Source organism: Osmerus mordax, chromosome 1, assembly GCF_038355195.1.
Source record: "Osmerus mordax isolate fOsmMor3 chromosome 1, fOsmMor3.pri, whole genome shotgun sequence".
Taxonomy (NCBI): Eukaryota; Metazoa; Chordata; class Actinopteri; order Osmeriformes; family Osmeridae; genus Osmerus; species Osmerus mordax.
Window position 1 is genome coordinate 24,279,504 of NC_090050.1, and position 21,311 is coordinate 24,300,814.

A 21,311-nucleotide genomic window follows, 5' to 3' on the forward strand; every position below is an offset into this window, starting at 1 on the left:
TGAAATGTACATTTGAAACACTGTACCCAGCTAGCAAAATGACGTCCCCAGGACGTCCCTTGTTAGCTGGGTAGCTAGATAGCTTATATGGACATTAAACCAACAGGTTAATACCGCTCACAGATTGGCTACCCACCTTTCTTGGTAAAAAACTGGGTTACTGATTGAAACCCTCTCTTTTGTGTATCCTGTCTTTCTTTTTTCTCTGATCTTTTCCGAAACCCTGATTTGTGTTTACGTTCTAGCGACTAGCGCATCTACTGACTGCAACTAAACACCGTCACCGATAAGTGCGCTAAGGCAGGATCAAACCATTTCATGCAGATACAGGGGGATGGTCGGTCAATATGGATGTTTACTTTTTGGTCAATAGGGATATTTTACCTTTATTGCCAAACACAAGTAAAAACAAAGAGAGCATTCATTGTATTATTATGGTTTATATAATATAATTTTATATTATTTTTTGCCTATTTTTTGGGGCCTTAGAATCCTAACTTTTCCCCCCTATACGGCGCCCCTGAATGTAGATATCGTCAACCTTTAGATCTGTAGATGCAGGATTCTAAGATTTAACAGCCTACTTATATAAACATTGGGAATGCCAGAACACTAAGAACGTGACGTAATTCACAAATCAGTAAAATATTATTTGCCAAAGTAGCGTTAAGTCGCTAGACAAGATTTATTGTCAATAGTAAAGGCGAAAAGTTGCTAAATTGGTAACACTGTAGATCTGTCGATGTTAAAGTGGGTTCGGAGGAAGGGGGACGGGGCGGGATTACCATGATGGCCGTGTGCGTCACAGTCTCCCATTGGCTGCAGGGGGACAGTTTTCGCGCCACTTGGTTCGCGGTGGATTGTGGGAACGGAAGAGCGGAGGATTCGGACGCTGTTGTGATTGTGGCGAGCTGGAACTATTTAGCTTCATCAGACGAGGTTTTAATTCGTATTTTGAACTATAATTATTTACTAATGCGGGGGGACGAGTCCGACTCGGATTCGGGGAGAATGGACGAAAGTTCCGTCCGAACCAGTTTGGACGCGCTCTGCCAGGAACTTAATATGGACGAGGAGACCGCTACTGAAGCCATGCAAAACTTCGCAGCCATATGGAATACATACACCCTGGAGGTAAGCCCACCGCATATTATTATTCTACGGAACTTATTATCGTTGTTAATCTAAAAGTGTTAAGGGTTTTGTGTTTGATGCTGGTTGAACTGTGATCAGTGTCTTGCGCAACACTTCTCTAGATTTGTAGGTTAGCTGATAGACAGTTTAGTACGCGTCACTACCGCCTTGAACATAACAACACACATAAATACACTGCCATACAAAACCTAGTGTTTTGCTAGGACGCGTACCGTAAAACTCCCCCCCCCCCCCCTCCCATTGATGTTGTTAAAAAGTTTGATTTAGATTTTCGTAAAGATCAAGAAAAGATATATATCTTTTGGGGGGAATTTTACCTGGTCTTCTGGTTATCGGTACAAATCTGTTGGCATAGGCTTATGTGTAGCCGTCCGTGACATTACTTGTAAAAGAAAGTTTGAACACCGCTCCCATTCAAAGAACCCCATGGTGTGTCGCTTTCAATCTTATCGCGTGAAACACGCATGACTGCACATGTGTTTTTGCGTGTATGTTTTTCTTATGTCTGTGCGATCTTCACGCGCATGTGTGTCAGTGATGTGTGTCTTCTCCACGCGTGTGCTTTTGTGCTTGTGTCTGTTTCACTGTTTTATCCGTGGTCATAAGCGTGTGCTCTGTGTGTGTGTATCTGTTCCTTTGTATGTAACGTGTGTGTGCGTGCGTGCAGGGAGAGGTGGTCCACTGGCTGGCATGTGCGCTGTATGCAGCCTGCAGGAAGAACTGCACTCCCACTGTGGGGCAGGGCCTGATGGAGGGGAACTGTGTGTCTCTCACCCGCATCCTCCGGACCGCCAAACTCAGGTTTGTTTCACACACACACACACACACACACACACACACACACACACACACACACACACACACACTTCCATGGAAGACACATAATTCAGTATGAATCGGGCTAGTAATCCGAAGGTTGCCAGTTCGATTCCCGGTCATGCAACTGACGTGTCCTTGGGCAAGGCACTTCACCCTACTTGCCTCGGGGGAATGTCCCTGTACTTACTGTAAGTCGCTCTGGATAAGAGCGTCTGCTAAATGACTAAATGTAAATGATCCAACAGTGGCTGGAGATGTAACACACACACACACACTTCCTGTATGTGCAGTCTGCTGCAGTTCTTCAGTAAGATGCAGAAATGGCTGGAGATGACCAGCCTGCCTCAGGACTTCAGGCTGCGCGTAGGCCGGCTGGAGCGCAACTTCGAGGTTTCCACGGTGATCTTCAGGAAGTTTGAGCCCATCTTCATGGACATGTTCCAGAACCCCCAGGGAGAGCCCCCACGCCAGCCCCGCAGCAGGAAACACAGGTGACACTTCCTGTCTGGAGCTGTCTGTCTGTTCAATCATCCATCCGTCTGTCTGTTTCTGTCTCTGTACGTCTGTCTGTCTCTTTCTGTATTTACACTTGTCTGTCTGTTCAATCATCCGTCCAGCTGTCTCTATCTCTTTGTCTGTCTCTGTCTATCGATCTCTGTCTATTTGTCTGTCTGTGTCTCTCTCTCTAGCCATCTCTCTCTCCCTCCCCGTGTTGACCTCTCCTGTCCCCCCAGACGGCAGCCGTGTCATGTGAGTGACGTGTTTCGCTTCTGCTGGACTCTGTTCGTCTACACGAAAGGTGAGCTGGGAGGGAGGAGGGGCGACCATGGCAACCGGCACGATGATGACGCGTGTCCCAGTGGGGAGAGCTTCTCTGACTCTCTCTGTCTCTGTGTGTGTGTGTGTGTGTAGGGAACTTCAGGATGATAGGTGATGACCTGGTGAACTCATATCATCTGCTGCTCTGCTGTCTGGACCTGGTGTTCAACAACGCTCTGCTCTGCTCCAACAGCAAAGACCTCATCAACCCTCTCTTCAGAGGTACACACACACACACACATGTGATGTTCTGCTCCAACAGAAAGGATCAAAGTGATTTGATCGTGTGTGTGTGTGTGTGAGCAGGGCTGCCGGGCGTGTGCAGCGAGAGTCAGGCCCCAGGCTTGCAGGGGGGCGTGATGGAGGCTGGTCCTGGGATGGAGCCTCCCAGCGTGATGGAGCGGCTGTGTGAGTTACATGACGGGCTCGTGATGGAAGCCAAGGGGATCCGGGAACATTACTTCAAACCCTACATCACACGGCTGTACCAGAGAGGGGTGAGAGCAACAGTACACACACACACACACACAACAGCACATACACACACTCCCCTGCATGTTGTGACGGTGCTGCTGGTGTCTAGATCCTGCAGGGGAACGAGGAACAGCTGACCCAGCTGCTGGATCCACCCAACTTCACAGACAACAAGTATGTCTACCTGTCTGTCTACCTGTCTGTCTGCCTGTCTGTCTACCTGTCTGTATGTCTACCTGCCTGCCTGTATACCTGCTTGTGTGTCTACCTGTCTGTGTGTGTGTGCCTGTCTGCCTGTCTGTCTGCCTGTCTGCCTGTGTCTACCTGCCTGTGTTTGCCTGCCTGTCTACCCTCCTGTCTGTTTTGTCTGATTTTGTATGTCCAACAGGAGTATGTGTTGACTTGGTGTGTGTGTGTGTGTGTGTGTCTCAGTAAGTCGGTGAATAGGGAGTATGAGGAGTACGTATTGACTGTGGGGGACTTTGACGAGCGAGTGTTTCTGGGCACCGACGCCGATGAAGAAATCGGAACCCCTCGCAAGACCGGCCCCACCCCCAGCCCCGCCCACAGACAGCTGTCTGCTCGCAAGCAGGTGGAGAGCAACCTGCAGCAGCACTTTGACAAGGTAGCTAACTAGCGTGTGGCCTGCTACCTAGCCAGCTAACCTCAAGCGGCACTTTTCAAAGGAGATTACTAGAATGCTAACTAGCATGGTAACCTGCTACCGTCACAGCTAACCTCAAGCAGCACTTAAACAAAGTTTCTAACTAGCTAACCAACCTGCTTACTAATCTGCTTCCTTGCTAACTAACCAGCTAACCTGCTACCTACTTTTCTACCTTGCTAGCTTACCTGCGAACTAGCTTACCGGCTCACTAACTAACTCATTACCTGACTGCACCAGACAAGAACAGAACTAAAACTGTGTTTGTTTGTCTGTCTCTGTGTGTGTGTCTGGCTGTGTGTGTGTGTCTGGCTGTGTGTGTGTCTGGCTGTGTGTGGCTGCGTGCGTGCGTCTGTGCCCCCGTGTGTAGACCCGCTCTCTGGCGCCCTCTACCCCCCTGACGGGGCGGCGCTACCTGAAAGAGAAGGAGCAGCTGGTGACGCCCGTGTCCTCAGCCACGCAGAGTGTCAGCAGGCTGCAGAGCATGGTGGCCGGCCTGCGGCCCGCGCCCAGCCCCGCCCTCATCAACATATGCAGGTGTGTTTTGTAGCAGGTGTGTAGGTGTGTGTTGTAGCAGGTGTGTGTTGTAGCAGGTGTGTGTGTTGACTGTGTGTGTGTTGCAGGTCCTGCTCCAGAGACCCTCTAGAGAACATCCAGACCAGAATAAAGACGCTCGGAGACACCTTCAAACAGCACTACACACACGACACACACCTGCTGCCTGGATCCCACATGGGTCAGACACACACACACACACACACACTTACATGTAGTCATTTAGCAGACGCTCTTATCCACTTACAGTAACTGACTTACAGTAAGTACAGGGACATTCTCCCCGAAGCAAGTAGGGTGAAGTGCCTTGCCCAAGGACACAATGTCATTTTGCACGGCTGGGAATCAAACTGGCAACCTTCAGATTACTAGCCCGACTCCCTCACCGCTCAGCCATCTGACTCACTTAGCACTTAGGTTGTAGACTGGCTGGTTCCGGGGTTGTAGATAGGCTGGTTCTGGGGTTTTAGACTGACAGGCTGGTTCTGAGGTTTTTGACAGGCTGGTTCTGGGGTTGTAAACTGACAAGCTGGTTCTGGGGTTGTAGTCTGACAAGCTGGTTCTGTTGTAGTCTGACAGGCTGGTTCTGTTGTAGACTGACAAGCTGATTCTGGGGTTGTAGACTGACAGGCTGGTTCTGGGGTTGTAGTCTGACAGGCTGGTTCTGTTGTAGACTGACAAGCTGATTCTGGGGTTGTAGCCTGACAGGCTGGTTCTGTTGTAGACTGACAGGCTGATTCTGGGGTTGTAGCCTGACAGGCTGGTTCTGTTGTAGACTGACAGGCTGGTTCTGGGGTTGTAGACTGACAGGCTGGTTCTGTTGTAGCCTGACAGGCTGGTTCTGGGGTTGTACACTGACAGGCTGGTTCTGTTGTAGCCTGACAGGCTGGTTCTGTTGTAGACTGACAGGCTGGTTCTGTTGTAGACTGACAGGCTGGTTCTGGGGTTGTACACTGACAGGCTGGTTCTGTTGTAGCCTGACAGGCTGGTTCTGTTGTAGACTGACAGGCTGGTTCTGTTGTAGACTGACAGGCTGGTTCTGTTGTAGACTGACAGGCTGGTTCTGTTGTAGACTGACAGGCTGGTTCTGTTGTAGACTGACAGGCTGGTTCTGGGGTTGTAGACTGACAGGCTGGTTCTGTTGTAGCCTGACAGGCTGGTTCTGTTGTAGACTGACAGGCTGGTTCTGTTGTAGACTGACAGGCTGGTTCTGTTGTAGACTGACAGGCTGGTTCTGTTGTAGACTGACAGGCTGGTTCTGGGGTTGTAGACTGACAGGCTGGTTCTGTTGTAGCCTGACAGGCTGGTTCTGTTGTAGACTGACAGGCTGGTTCTGTTGTAGACTGACAGGCTGGTTCTGTTGTAGACTGACAGGCTGGTTCTGGGGTTGTAGACTGACAGGCTGGTTCTGGGGTTGTAGACTGACAGGCTGGTTCTGTTGTAGCCTGACAGGCTGGTTCTGTTGTAGACTGACAGGCTGGTTCTGTTGTAGACTGACAGGCTGGTTCTGTTGTAGACTGACAGGCTGGTTCTGTTGTAGACTGACAGGCTGGTTCTGGGGTTGTACACTGACAGGCTGGTTCTGTTGTAGCCTGACAGGCTGGTTCTGGGGTTGTAGACTGACAGGCTGGTTCTGTGGTTGTAGACTGACAGGCTGGTTCTGTTGTAGCCTGACAGGCTGGTTCTGTTGTAGACTGACAGGCTGGTTCTGTTGTAGACTGACAGGCTGGTTCTGTTGTAGACTGACAGGCTGGTTCTGTTGTAGCCTGACAGGCTGGTTCTGTTGTAGACTGACAGGCTGGTTCTGTTGTAGCCTGACAGGCTGGTTCTGTTGTAGACTGACAGGCTGGTTCTGTTGTAGACTTTGCGGAGAAGCGTCTGCGTCTGGGGGAGATCCTGTACTACAAGGTCCTGGAGAACGTCATGCTGCAGGAGACGCGCAGGCTCCACGGCAAGGACATGGCTGTGAGTGGAACCCTGCAGAACCGGCATGCATCCACACTCCAGAACATTGGATAGGTTTCACACTCTAGAACAGAACCTGAATGGTCCCACACTCTAGAACATAGTTAAGTTCCACCCACTCCAGAACTAGAACGGCTGTGCTCCAGAACTGACGTGCCTGTGTGTGTGTTTGTAGGTTCTGCTGGAGCAGGACATGTTCCACTGTTCTCTGCTGGCCTGCTGCCTGGAGGTGGTGCTGTTCTCCTACAGCTCCCCCAGAACCTTCCCCTGGATCATCAGCATCTTCAAGCTGCCTGCTTTCTACTTCTTCAAGGTACACACACACATGCTGCACGCACACACACACACATGCTGCACGCACACACACACACATGCTGCACGCACACACACACACATGCTGCACGCACACACACACACATGCTGCACACATGCTGCACACACGCATGCTGCACACACACACATGCTGCACACACACACATGCTGCACACAGACGCACACACATGCTGCACACACGCATGCTGCACACACACATGCTGCACACAGACGCACACACATGCTGCACGCACACACACACACATGCTGCACACATACGCACACACATGCTGCACACACGCATGCTGCACACACGCATGCTGCACACACACATGCTGCACACACACACACACATGCTGCACACATACGCACACACATGCTGCACACACGCATGCTGCACACACACATGCTGCACACAGACGCACACACATGCTGCACACACGCATGCTGCACACACACATACACATGCTGCACACACACACATGCTGCACACACACACATGCTGCACACACACACACACATGCTGCACACAGACGCACACACATGCTGCACACACACACACATGCTGCACACACACACTCATGCACACACACACGTACACTGTAAAAGCTATAAAGACACATTGTGTGTGTGTGTGTGTGCGTGCAGGTGATTGAGGTGTTCATCAGGGCGGAGGAAGGTCTGTCCAGGGACATGGTGAAGCATCTGAACTCTGTGGAGGAGCAGGTGCTGGAGAGCAGAGCCTGGACCGCCTCCTCCGCCCTCTGGGGGGCGCTGCAGGCCGACGGCAACAAGGTCCCTACCGTGGAGGAGGTAGGGGGCACTAGCATACTAGCAGAGAATGTCTAATTTACATTTACATTTAGTCATTTAGCAGACGCTCTTATCCAGAGCGACTTACAGTAAGTACAGGGACATTCCCCCGAGGCAAGTAGGGTGAAGTGCCCAAGGACACAACGTCAGTTGACACGGCCAGGAATCGAACTGGCAACCTTCAGATTACTAGCCCGACTCCCTCACCGCTCAGCCATCTGACTCCCTTCAGGGAGTCAGATGGCTCCCTAATATAGGGAGAACTGTTAAGGCCGATTTATACTTCTCCGTTTTTACGGAGACGGACACAGGGAACGCCCTCTCCGACGAGAAATTCTCTCTCCGAGCACCTCGGAGAGCTCTTCGTGCACCTCCTGATTTTCCTGACTATCCGTCCGTCTGTCATTTTACGGATACCCCTTGGCTGTGATTGGTCCGTATTAAGAACCGCTTGCGTCAGGGGCGGGGTTGCCGTGATAAACAGGACGAACAGAATCCTTTGACCGCCATTGCTGTAAGTTTTTACAATTCATATTTCAGCTAAACAGTACATGTAAATCAGCATCTGAATTAAAATGTGACGAGAAATGGGCAGTGTAGTTGAAAATGTGCGTATTTTATTGATGAAACGGCTAATTTGTAAATTTGCTCCGACATTTCGATAACCTAGCTAGCATCGCAGTGCAGCGCTACCTACTCTTCTGGCAGTGAAGTGTTTTCAGCACCCACAGCCTTCGGACCAACCAATCCGTCTGACTCCGTCCGTCTGTCCGTAACGGAGTCGGAGAAGTATAATTCGGCCTTTACTCTCGGGAAACTTCCGGGTTCTGAACTGGTTGCAGTTCCCCTCTAGTTCCATATGAGGGCGCTAACGAGCGAGAATGAATGGAGGTCTATGGAGCTGTACCCCACAAAATCCACTTTTCTCAGGATATAATTTTTTGTCTAGTAATTTGAATTCAGAATTCGAAAGGGGAGGCAAAAAAAACACACTGCTGGGTGTTTAGATTGTTTTAAAGTCGCCTTTCTGTTCTAAAAAGCCTTTTAAAATGTAATTGACGTCATACACATTGTACGGCCTGAGATACTGCTTGACGGCAAGCTTTGGTTACTTCCACTTTTCTCTCGAGGCATCGACAACACAGCTGACAGGTTAGGCTCTCCCTGTCAATACACATGCTAGAAATAGTTTTGGGTTGCTAATGTTGTTGCTAATGTTGCTAATGCTCTGGTGGAACTGCAACAAAATTCGGTACAATGGGGCTTAATAGGGAGTGGACAGGCTCTCCTTAAACAGGCTCTGATGCTAGCGTACAATACACTACATACTATATACTAGAGTACTATACACCACATACTTGACACTAGACACAACATACTCCTGTGGAGGAGGTAGGGTGCACACTGGTGAACTAGTTCTAACCAGATGAGCTAGTCCTAATCAGGTGTGTGTTCCAGGTGAGCTAGTTCTAACCAGGTGTGTGTTCCAGGTGAGCTAGTTCTAACCAGGTGTGTGTTCCAGGTGAGCTAGTTCTAACCAGGTGTGTGTGTTCCAGGTGAGCTAGTTCTAACCAGGTGTGTGTTCCAGGTGAGCTAGTTCTAACCAGGTGTGTGTTCCAGGTGAGCTAGTTCTAACCAGGTGTGTGTTCCAGGTGAGCTAGTTCTAACCAGGTGTGTGTTCCAGGTGAGCTAGTTCTAACCAGGTGTGTGTTCCAGGTGAGCTAGTTCTAACCAGGTGTGTGTGTTCCAGGTGAGCTAGTTCTAACCAGGTGTGTGTGTTCCAGGTAAACTTCCCGGGCAGCTTTGACACGGGCTGCGGCAGTTCTGGCCCCGCCCACCTGCCCCTGGTCGCCCTGTCCCCCATCGTCCACCCTCGCATACGAGAGTTCCGCTCCACCCTGGGCAGCGCCCGCAAAGGTGTGTGTGTTTGTGTGTGTGTCAGCTTTGTAGTTGTATGTGCTTGTAGTCAGACATTGGTAAATGGGATGTATCTTTGCTAACAAGTACCTGTTAACGTGTTTGTTTGTGTGTGTGTGTGTGTAACATCAGTAACCCCCCTCTCTCCCCCCCAGACGTCCCCCCCTCCCCTCTCTCCGTCCATGACCGCTACAGCTCGCCTGCGGCCGGCAGCGCAAAGAGACGGCTGTTTGGGGACGAGCCCCCCCCTGGGCCCCCGGGGCACCTGGCCCCCCCTGCCCACAGCCCCCTGGCCTCCACTGCTAAGAGGCTGAGCTTCAGCCCCGGGGCCATGCTGAAGATAGACAGCCCCACCCTGCTCATGTCCTCTCCCAACAGCCAGACGCTCACCTTCCCCCTGCAAGGTACCGATCACACACACACACACAGGCTTACACACTTATACACACATTCTCTTAACAAACACTCATGTGATGCTTGTGTGTGTTTGATGTTTAAAGGTTTAAAGACCAACGGAGGTGGAATCACACTGATCCAGTCTGGCCCAATCACGGCTCAGATCCTGCTGACCGCCTCCCCCAGCCGCCCAAGCCCTGCCCCCCAGCCGAGCGCTACGCGTCCAAGACGCACCGGGTCCCTAGCGCTGTTCTTCAGGAAGGTACACACACACCTAGCCCTGTTCTTCAGGAAGGTACACACACACCTAGCCCTGTTCTTCAGGAAGGTACACACACACCTAGCCCCGTTCTTCAGGATGGTACACACACACCTAGCCCCGTTCTTCAGGAAGGTACACACACACCTAGCCCTGTTCTTCAGGAAGGTACACACACACCTAGCCCTGTTCTTCAGGAAGGTACACACACACCTAGCCCTGTTCTTCAGGAAGGTACACACACACCTAGCCCTGTTCTTCAGGAAGGTACACACACACCTAGCCCTGTTCTTCAGGATGGTACACACACACCTAGCCCTGTTCTTCAGGAAGGTACACACACACCTAGCCCTGTTCTTCAGGAAGGTACACACACACCTAGCCCTGTTCTTGAGTGCCGTGTCTCTCCTCAGGTGTACCACCTGGCCAGTGTGCGTCTGAGAGACCTGTGTGTGAAGCTGGACATCTCCCCGGAGCTGAGGGGGAAGATCTGGACCTGCTTCGAGCACTCCCTGGTCCACTGCTCCTGCCTCATGAGGGACCGACACCTGGACCAGATCCTGCTCTCCGCCGTCTACATCATCTCCAAGGTCAGCCAATCACCTGCCTGCACCATCTGTGTTCAGCCAATCACCTGCCTGCTCGGTCTGTGTTCAACCAATCACCTGTCTTCTCCGTCTGTTCTCAGCCAGTCATTTGATGGCTGTATATGTGTCAGTTCGAGACCAACCAATCACCAGCCAAGACACCCTTGGTCATAGATCTGTGATAATCTGTGTGTGTGTGTGTCTCCAGATCACCAAAGAGCCTCACACCTTCCAGGATATCATGAAGTGCTACCGTAGCCAACCACAGGCCAGCAGTCAGGTCAGTGGGCCAATCAAATGGGATCTGCCATGGAAGTAGCCAATCACTGCTCTTCTGCTATGATAGATGTGTTCTGTACAGTTAACTAAAGTCCGTAACCTGTCATGAACCTGTCGCAGGGGGTGACTCATCTATCCTGGTCACGATTCCGATAAATCGTTGCAAAAGTGTAATTTTTGTCGCTGTGATTAACTTGTTATCGCGTTATATTTGTTATCGGTGGTAAATTCAGGCTTGTTTTTGCCGCCAGTGGTCCAAAAAGTTTATAATTTCTGTGTTTGTCGCTTTTGTGTGTGTGTGTCCCCAGGTGTATCGTAGTGTACTGCTTTGTCGCAAAGAGAAACCTGACGAGCACATGGAAGTGGAACCCACGACAGGAGGTAACACACACGCATACACACGCATACACACACACACACACACACACTGATATAGCTCCGTTCTGTAGGAACCTCTTTTCTCTAACAGCCCTGTATCTCATGCTTGTCAGTCACAGAGAAAGCCAATCAGGAGAACCGAGAGGAGTGTCCCAGCCAATCAGAGGAGGAGCGTGGTGACCTCATCCAGTTCTATAACACCATCTACGTTCTGAAGATGAAGAGCTTCGCCCTGCGCTACGCCACACTTGGCAACGACACCAGGGTACGCACACATACGCACACACACACATACTTACACACACACATCCATACTTACACACACATCCATCCATACTTACACACACACACACACATCCATCCATACTTACACACACACATCCATCCATACTTACACACACCTACTCACACACACCCTCGTCTACACGTATCCTCATGTACACACACATGTCCCCCCCCCGGTGTGTCCCCAGATGGAGGCCCCTCCCCCTCTGTCTCCGTTCCCGTCTGTGCGAGCCCAGCCCCTCTCCCCCCGCCGGGTCTCCCAGAAGCACACCCTCTACGTCTCCCCCCACAAGCCTCCCCACTGCCCCCCCCCCCTCCTCCGCCTACACCTACCGCATCAATGGCAGTCCCTCCAAGGTACGTGCGCCCACACACACGCACACTTCCTCTCTCAGCCCCCTGCTGGGTGGTGCCTGTGCACTGCTTGCTCTCAGTAAGTCCAGGTGGAGCTGGTTGTCATTACTTTTCCAAAACGAGAACAAAGTTTTACTCAAAATGGTAACTTCCTCCTTCTTCCTCTCCCCTCCCCACCTCTCCTCTCACCAACTCTCCTCCCCACCTCTTCTCTCCTTCCCCCTCCCCACATCCTCTCCCCTCTCCTCCCTCCTCCTCTCCTCCCTCCTCTCCCCCAACCCGTCTTCTCCTTCAGGAGCTGAGTGACATTAACAGGATGATCCGTCAGGGGGGCGGGGCCCAGGGGGGCGGAGCCCAGGGGGGCGTGTCCCAGGGGTGTGTGGCCCCGCCCAGCAGGAAGAGGGCGTTCTCTATGGAAGGCGACTACGCGGACGCGTCCCCCTCCAAGCGAGCGTGTGACAGCAGCGAGGACGTGTTGCTACGACGACTGCAGGACGTGGTGTCTGAGAGGAAGCACCACTGAGGGGTGTGTGTGTGTGGGGGCGGGGGGGTGTGTGTGTGTGTGGGGATGGGGGGGTGGATGTGTGTGTGTGTGTGTGTGTGGGGGGGCAGACAATGTTCTGTACAGTTCTTTAGATGTGTAGTATCTACACAGGTTATTTTATGGTGTGTGTGTGTGAGAGAGAGAGATCATGTGAACACAGTTCATATGGAAGGTATCAGTGTTATAATCACATATCCACTATACACGTCTGGCCACTAACCAACCAGACAAGGGTTCCTCTGTAACTAATTACAATCACTCACTTTTGAACAATAAAACTGCCCATACAAGACCTGACTTGTTTTGTCTTTCTAGGTTGTGATGTTTATACAGAGAAGAGCGACGTCTTATTAATGTTCACTGTTGTGAAACGCAGTTCTACCCTTTTATGTGTCTGAGCTACTCGTTTACACGATAATCACAGGTGATGCCATCAGAGATGCAGGAAGGAGGAGCTGTAATGCAGTAATCAGGTCGGCTGGTTGAACCATTCAAGAGAAGTTCACGGTTACCGGGAGTGTTTTATGTTAGTTTGACGTGTTTGTGTACATTTGCAGTTTGGGAATGACTTGTTTTGGCCAGAAAAGAACACTTTTGTGCTTTTCAGGTCATGCTGGATGAGATCACGTGGATCTCGGTTTTATTAGAACTGTTTTAGCGAGAGGACGCTGCAGGTTAACGCTGCTCTGAGTGAAGCGGGATGTCCTGCCATTCCACTTCCGTCCACCAGGTGGCGGTGTAGACTGCAGACCTGCTGAGCTGGTGATGTTGCGCTGGCATTGGAAAACGCACCAAACACACACTCAGCCATTCTGGGCTGTGCACACACACACTCGATCACATACACTCCAGCACAGGCTCTCAGTTGACATGTTGTGCAGGGGTAATACTCCCAGATGGTAGCTAGCTGACATAGCAGGGTGCCAGGCTGCTTAGCTACACACACATCCAATTAGCAGCTCACACCTCTGTGGTAATCAGTGCTCAGGTGTGACTCTGCTTCCTGTGTGAAGACCTAACACTTCCTGGAGATCTGCTGGCTGAACGGCCCTAAGCTGGCTCACCGGCCCGTCATCTGGGATTACTGTCACCTCGACTCCATCTGGGATTAATCTCACCTGGGGTTCTACCTGTCTGCCAGGAGGAGAGAGACTCAGAGGGGTGTGTGGGTGATGGAGGAGAGAGACTCACAGGAGGTGTGTGGGTGATGGAGGAGAGAGACTCACAGGAGGTGTGTGGGTGATGGAGGAGAGAGACTCACAGGAGGTGTGTGGGTGATGGAGGAGAGAGACTCACAGGAGGTGTGTGGGTGATGGAGGAGAGAGACTCACAGGGGTGTCTGGGTGATGGAGGAGGAGGAGAGAGACTCACAGGGGTGTCTGGGTGATGGAGGAGTAGAGAGACTCAACCCGGACCCTGGTGGACCCTGATGCTGCCTGACCCTGGTGAACCCTGGTGAACCCTGATGCTGCCTGACCCTGGTGAACCCTGGTGAACCCGGACCCTGGTGTTGCCTGACCCTGGTGAACCCGCACCCTGGTGGAGCAGATTAACATGATGATCTCATCACCACACAGGTATTATGGCTGATTAACTGCAGGTATGGGAGCAAGACTTCCTGATTAAAGACACAAGTTGAGGGGGGAGTCAAAGGGGAGTCTGGGAGGAGGTTAGGGGGGAGGCAGACTTTCACACCCGAGGAAACATAAATTGTCTCTTATTTGATCTGGGAGGTCTGGTCTTTGGCTGTCCGTGAGTGTGTGCGTGTGTGTGTCTGCTTGTGTGTTTGTGTGTCTGCATGTGTGCGAGTGTCCTAATCTGAGTGAGGAAATTCTGTTCATGAAGCAAATGAAAAGTAAAGTTAATTAACTCTGTGAGTAAGTACAGCCGACGTGTTCTAGCCAAATCAATTAGCTCCTGGCAGAGTTCGAACTGTCTTCTGTCATCCTGCATGCGCCAAAAACACACACACACACACACTCACACACAGACATATTCCACAGAGTGTATTTATACGTCTGTGTTACAGTGAGTGTCCTGTCTGTTGGGGAGTGTGGGTTAGACACACACACATACAGATACACACACGGACGAACAGGGCATGTGTGTATCTGCGGACACACACATGCATTCATGCACACACCTGCACACACCTACACACACACATTCATGCACACACCTACACATTCATACATTCACGCACACACACAGGCTTGGCTCCACACCTCCCTCTCTTGGCAGTGTTGAGCTCTCTCTCCAGGCCAATGATTAGGCTTCTCACTGTGTGTGTGTGTCATGTGTGTACGTATGTCATGTGTCTTGTGTGCAAACTGTGTGTGTGTGTGTGTGTGTGTGAGACTGGACTCAGATATCCAGAGTTTAATTAGCGGTGTGTGTTTTGCATTTCACACCCTGTTGACTACCTGCCTCCCAACCGTAGGGTTAATTGGCAGAGAAGATAGGTGCCATGTGTAGGTGAACATGTGTGTGTGTGTGTATGGGTGTGTATACTGTATGTGTGTGTGAGCGTGGTCTGATCGTGTAGTAGGATCTGCTGGGAATGTATCAGGGATCTTTGTTCTTTTTTTTGCAGTATAGATGTATTATAAATGTGTATCTTAAAATAGAAACCATGAAGAAATGTAATCAGTCGTAATTTAAAATGGACTGTTGTGCTACACCATCACGAACACAGAACCAGGAAAATTATAATTGTTTCACCAGATAAAATGTGCCCCTTTCCCTCTCTCCCTCCCTAGCTTCCTCTCTCTTACTCTCCCTTTGCCTCACCCTCTCTTTCGTCCTATCTCTTTCAATCCCTCCCTTCTTTTCTGTCTCTCCCTCTCACTCCCTCCCCATCTTTCCCTCTCCCCCTCTCATCCTCTCTCTCCCTCCCTCCCTCCCCTTTCTCTCTCTCTATCCGTCTCTCTGTCTCTCTTACCCCCTCCTCATCTTTCACTCTCTCACTCCCTTTGTCTCTCCCTCTCTCATCCTCACTCACTCCTTCCCTCCCTCCTTCCTTCTCCCTCTCTGCCTCGTTCTGAGGCAGGACCACGAGGGAGGATGAGACCAGCGGAAGGCCTGATAAGGTTAATGTGTCTCTCTCTGGTGTAGATTCTGCAGCATTGTCACAACACAGACTCTTTCTCACATCCAGCTCTGTCACAGCATCACCATAATGGAATCCAAGTTAAATTAGATACAGACCTTAAATATCCATCTGCACTTTAGAGAAGAAAGAAGAGGAGAGATCAGGGAGGGGGGGAGGGAGGGGGGGGAGGAGAGAGGGAAGAGTTCCACCCGGTAAATTCTCTGCACAGAAAAATGATTAAATTGAAAAGTTTCACATTCAAGCTGTGCAAGCAATATTACAACCCCCTTATCCTGTAGTCAGAGGTATAGCTTAGGAGAGAGGGGGAGAGAGAGGTAGGAGGGGCGAGAGGGTAGACGAGGAGGGGGGGAGAGAGGTGAACAGACAGCTTAGGTGGTGTCTGACTCTTTAATATCTTCTGGTGTGTGCGTGCATGTGTGTGTGTGTGTGTCTGTGTATGGTCAGGACTGTGACAGTGAGATAAATAGGAAGTTAAGTTAATCAGAATACAGATGTCCCACCTATCACACACAAGGACACACACAAGGACACACACACACTCACACACACACACAAAGACACACTTACACACAAGGACACACGCACAAACATGAAATGACACACAAGCACACACACAGAGACCAAGGATGTACAGCGTAATTTATTCCAGTCAAACCTCATCTCTCTTTTTTTACTCTTTCTTTCCATCTCTCCATCTCTCTATCTCTCCATCTCTCCATCTCTCGGTGTCTTGGTGCTGTTTCCAGAGAGGAATGAGACTGTGTCTATCTGTTCCTCTCAGTGTGTAGAACATGAATCCAGCTTGTTTCCTCTGCAGCTTCTGATCCGTAAACGTCTCTTCCTTGAAATTGTCATTTGTCTGCCGCCAAAATACCAGCAGGGTTTGTAGGATGGATCTGAGTGTAGGTAGACAGAGAGATGAAGGTATGAGTGTGTGTGTGTGTGTGTGTGTGTGTGTGGGGGCCAGGGGTGTTTGTGGGGGCCAGGGGTGTTTGTGGGTTTGTTTCTTTAGAGATGTAGACACACACACATGGTAATAACTTCCTGCTTCCTCTCTGTGATGCTCTGGAGGATGTAAAAGCGTCCAGTGGGGCGTGGCTCAGATGGCCATGTTGGATCTGTTGTGGTTACTGTAGCGGCCATGTTGGATCTGTTGTGGTTACTGTAGCGGCCATGTTGGATCTGTTTTGGTTAGCTGGGGGCCTCTAGGCTGTGAAAGTCGTCTCAGTCTTAATGGGATCAACCCATAATCCTCCATCAGCTTAGGCATGGAGGTGACTGGGTGTGTGTGTGTTGGTGTGTGTGTGTTGGGTGTGTGTGTGTTGGGTGTGTGTGTTTGTGTTTCTACATTCTTCTTTGTGATAGACACACTCAAATGGTGAAAGTAAGTAAGACTTTATTTATATAGCACATTTCATACAAGAATTGTAGCTCAAAGTGCTTTACATAAAAACAATAATAAAAGTGATAAACAATTCAAACAAAAATAAAAATCCCAATAAGATCTCTGTTCAAGAGAGAAAACAACTTTAAAAGTAGGAAAACCCTTTTGAGATAAAATTACTTAAATGCTTCGGTAAAAAGGTAGGTTTTAAGCTGTCTTTTAAAAATGTCTAGAGTGTTTGCTTCCCTAATATTTATGGGTAATAATTTGTTCCATAGTTTTGGGGCGTAATTGACAAAGGCCGAATCACCAATCTTCTTATGACTGCTTCTGGTGACCTCTAATAGGCCTGCATTTGATGATCGCAGTGTTCTATCTGGTGTGTAGTTTATAAAGGAGTTAGCAATGTAGCTAGGTCCTTGTCCGTGTAGAGCTTTGTATGTGAGGAAAAGGCCCTTAAAGTCAATTCTGAAGGTAACAGGGAGCCAGTGTAAAGTAGCTAGGACAGGACTAATGTGTTCTCTCCTTTTAGTTTTGGTTAATAATCTAGCTGCAGAATTTTGAATGAGCTGTAGTCTTTCAGTGGTTTTATTGGGAAGACCAGTGAAAAGTGCGTTACAGTAGTCCAGCCGGCTGGATATAAAAGCATGAATTAACTTCTCTGCATCATTTTGGTTTATGAATGGTCATACCTTTGCTATATTCCTCAGGTGAAAGCTGTTTTGGTCACTTTATTAATGTGAGAGTTGAAATTCAAATCTGAGTCCAGGATTACACCGAGACTCGTCACCTCTGGTTTAAGACAGGGGGTTAAGCCTCCAAGATTCTTAATAAGCATCTCTCTTTTGGATTTGGGGCCACATAGTAGGACTTCGGTTTTGTCTTCATTTAATTTAAGAAAGTTATCATCCATTTGTTTATTGCCAACAGGCAGTTGGTAATGGAATTGATGGCCGTTGCATCGTTGGGTTCAGTGGATATATATAGTTGTGTGTCATCCGCATAGCTATGGAAATCTATGTTATGTTCTCTGATTATGTCGCCGAGTGGTAACATATAAAGAGAAAAAAGTAATGGACCTAAGCAGCTTCCTTGAGCAACCCCGTAGCAGTTCTCATGTTTCTTGGACCTATGGTCACCTAAACTAACATAAAACTTCCTTCCTGTGATATATGATTTCAGCCAGTTCAATACACTATCCGTGAAACCAATAAGCTTTTCCAGTCTATTGATTAGGATGTCGTGATCAATTGTATCAAATGCTGCACTGAGATCTAACAGGATAAGGATAGAGACTTTATTTGCATCAGAGTTTAGTCTGAGGTCGCTAATTATTTTGGTGAGAGCAGTTTCAGTACTGTGATATTTCCTGAAACCTGACTGCGAGACTTCCAGGATGTTATGTTCTTCAAGAAAATAATTTAATTGGACTAAAACTATCTTTTCCAGTACTTTACTAATAAATGGAAGGTTTGATATTGGTCTGTAATTTGCAAGTAGACTGTTATCCAATTTGGGTTTCTTTAATAGGAGCTTTACAACAGCTGTTTTGAAGGCATCTGGGAAGACGCCAGTTCTAAGGGATGTGTTTATAATCTCTAGCACCGGACCTGAGACACTATCAAACACTCGCTTAAAGAATGTTGTGGGTACAGGATCAATATCTGAGGTTGTGGAGTTAGATTCGCTGTCAATTTTGGAAAGTTCACTAAGTGTGATACAGGTAAATGTGCTCATGGTTATGTTGCAGAATCTACTGATGTCAGTTTCGACCCCACTATTAATAATACTCGCTCTGATCAAAGTTATTTTGTTCTTGAAGAACAAAGCAAGCTCCTCACATTTAACTGCTGAGGATGGAGGTGGGGCAGGGACAGTGTTTAGCAGCTGGTCAATGGTGGAACTCTGGAATTTCTGGCATTTTCTGTAATAATGTTGGAGAAATATTCTCTCCTTGCTAGACGGATGGTTTTGTTATAGGTGGTTAGTGTATCTTTGTAGATATTGTAGTGGATAGTGATCTTTGTTTTCTTTGAGAGAGAGAGAATGGGAGAGTGAGGGGGAGAGAGAGAGAGAGAGAAGGAGAGAGAGAGAGAAGGAGAGAGAGTGAGGGGGAGAGAGAGTGAGGGGGAGAGAGAAGGAGAGAGAGAGAATGGGGGAGAGAGAGAGAATGGGGGAGAGGGGGGGGGAGAGAGAGGGAGAGATAGAGAGGGGGGGGGGAGAGGGAGAGAGAGAGGGGGGGGGAGCAGAGGTGTGACGGAGAAGGCTAGAGAGCAGGATTAGAGAGGGATTAGACAGAAAGCTCCTCAACACTAAGAGCGGCAGACGTGTCAGGTGACAAACTTGAGCTGTAAGTAACCCTTAAATACTCTCTCTCCATCTCCATCTCTCTATCTCTCTCTATCTCTCAGTCTCTCTCTCTATCTCTCAGTCTCTCTCCATCTCTCTGTCTCTCAGTCTCTCTCCATCTCTCTATATCTCAGTCTCTCTCCATCTCTCTATCTCTCAGTCTCTCTCCATCTCTCTATCTCTCCCTCTCTCTCTGTCTCTCTCTCCATCTCTCCCTCTCTCCCTCTCTCTATCTCTCAGTCTCTCTCTCCATCTCTCTATCTCTCAGTCTCTCTCCCTCTCTATCTCTCAGTCTTTCTCCATCTCCCTCTCTCTCCCTCTCTCTGTCTCTCTCTGTCTCTCTCTCCATCTCCATCTCTCTATCTCTCCCTCTCTCCATCTCTCTATCTCTCAGTCTCTATCTCTCAGTCTCTCTCCATCTCTCTATTTCTCAGTCTCTCTCCCTCTCTCTCTCTCAGTCTCTCTCTCCATCTCTCTATCTCTCCATCTCTCCATCTCTCTGTCTCTCTCTCCATCTCTCTCCATCTCTGTATCTCTCTCTCCATCTCTCTCCCTCTCTCTCTCTCTCTCTCTCTCTCTCTCTCTATATCTATCCTATATATCGGAGTCAGATGGCTGAGCGGTGAGGGAGTCGGGCTAGTAATCTGAAGGTTGCCAGTTCGATTCCCGGCCGTGTCAATTGACGTTGTGTCCTTGGGCAAGGCACTTCACCCTACTTGCTTCGGGGGGAATGTCCCTGTACTTACACTGTAAGTCGCTCTGGATAAGAGCGTCTGCTAAATGACTAAATGTAAATGTATATCTCTCTCTCTCTCTCTCTTCCTCTCTCTATCTCTGTCTCCATCTCTCTCTCTCAGTTCAGTTCAAAGGGCTTTATTGGCATGAAAACAACAATTGTGGCAACGGTAGAATTACAGAAATATTCATCAATGTAAATCATGGCCTTATATATACTTATATTTCATACACTTGCATACAGAGCAACGATACACACGGCAGTTTAACATATACATACGTGTAGCTACACCACACAGGTGTACAACTTGTATCCATGTTATTATTATTCAAGTTGGTATATTATTAATGTTGCCAAATATCTTTCTCTCTCCATCTGTCTCTGCCTCTCTCTCCCTCTCTCCATCTCTCTCTCTCTTTCTCCATCTCTCTCTCTCTCTGTCTCTCTCTCCATCTCTCTCCATCTCTGTCTCTCTCTCCATCTCTCTCCATTTCTCAGTCTTCCTCTCCATCTGTCTCTCCATCTCTCTCTCAGTCTCTCTCTCACCATCTCTGTCTCTCTCTCCGTCTCTCTCCATTTCTCAGTCTTCCTCTCCATCTGTCTCTCCATCTCTCTCTCAGTCTCTCTCTCTCCATCTCTCTGTCTCTCTCTCCATCTCTCTGTCTCTGTCTTTCTGTCGTGGAAGTGGCATGGGATGTAAAATATATATTCTACACATATTCCACACACACACACACCCACACACACCTATACACCCATCACACTTTAAACACACACTCACACACACTCCTATACACCCATCACACTGGACACCAGCACTTGTTTACACTGGAGGACAGAAGGACTTGAGGACTAGGAGGACTAGAGGACTAGAGGACTAGAGGACTAGAGGACTAGAGGACTGGAGGACTGGAGGACTGGAGGACTGGAGGGAGCCTGGAGGACTTGGAGGCTGGGAGGAAGGAGGACTGTAAGGACAGTGAAGTGATTACTCAGAAGGATTTTATATCCTAAAGTGAAGCTATGAACAACAGCATGTGTTATTGCTTTGCTTTCCTTAAACGGATGTTGGGAAGAAATCAGATAAAAACGCTATTTATTTTTCAACCTCCTATTATATTGCACAGCAAGCACTGCTTCACTCTCAACCTCTTC

The 21,311-nt window shown here is 49.1% G+C and overlaps 1 protein-coding gene across 1 annotated transcript; it reads left to right on the plus strand.

The window, feature by feature from the left end:
- The first annotated feature begins 868 nt into the window (after nt 1-868).
- On the plus strand, nt 869-12,604 carry rbl1 (retinoblastoma-like 1 (p107)). Its single transcript, XM_067243904.1, is given in 23 exon segments — nt 869-1,134; nt 1,823-1,956; nt 2,265-2,465; nt 2,709-2,773; nt 2,887-3,015; nt 3,100-3,290; nt 3,377-3,441; nt 3,700-3,892; nt 4,302-4,468; nt 4,555-4,667; nt 6,348-6,451; nt 6,627-6,764; nt 7,412-7,576; nt 9,361-9,493; nt 9,649-9,897; nt 9,994-10,151; nt 10,562-10,738; nt 10,944-11,015; nt 11,323-11,395; nt 11,506-11,657; nt 11,866-11,973; nt 11,975-12,034; nt 12,327-12,604. Coding segments are annotated over 23 exon segments (3,234 nt in total). The 5' UTR covers nt 869-975; the 3' UTR covers nt 12,555-12,604.
- Nucleotides 12,605-21,311: the final 8,707 nt, after the last annotated feature.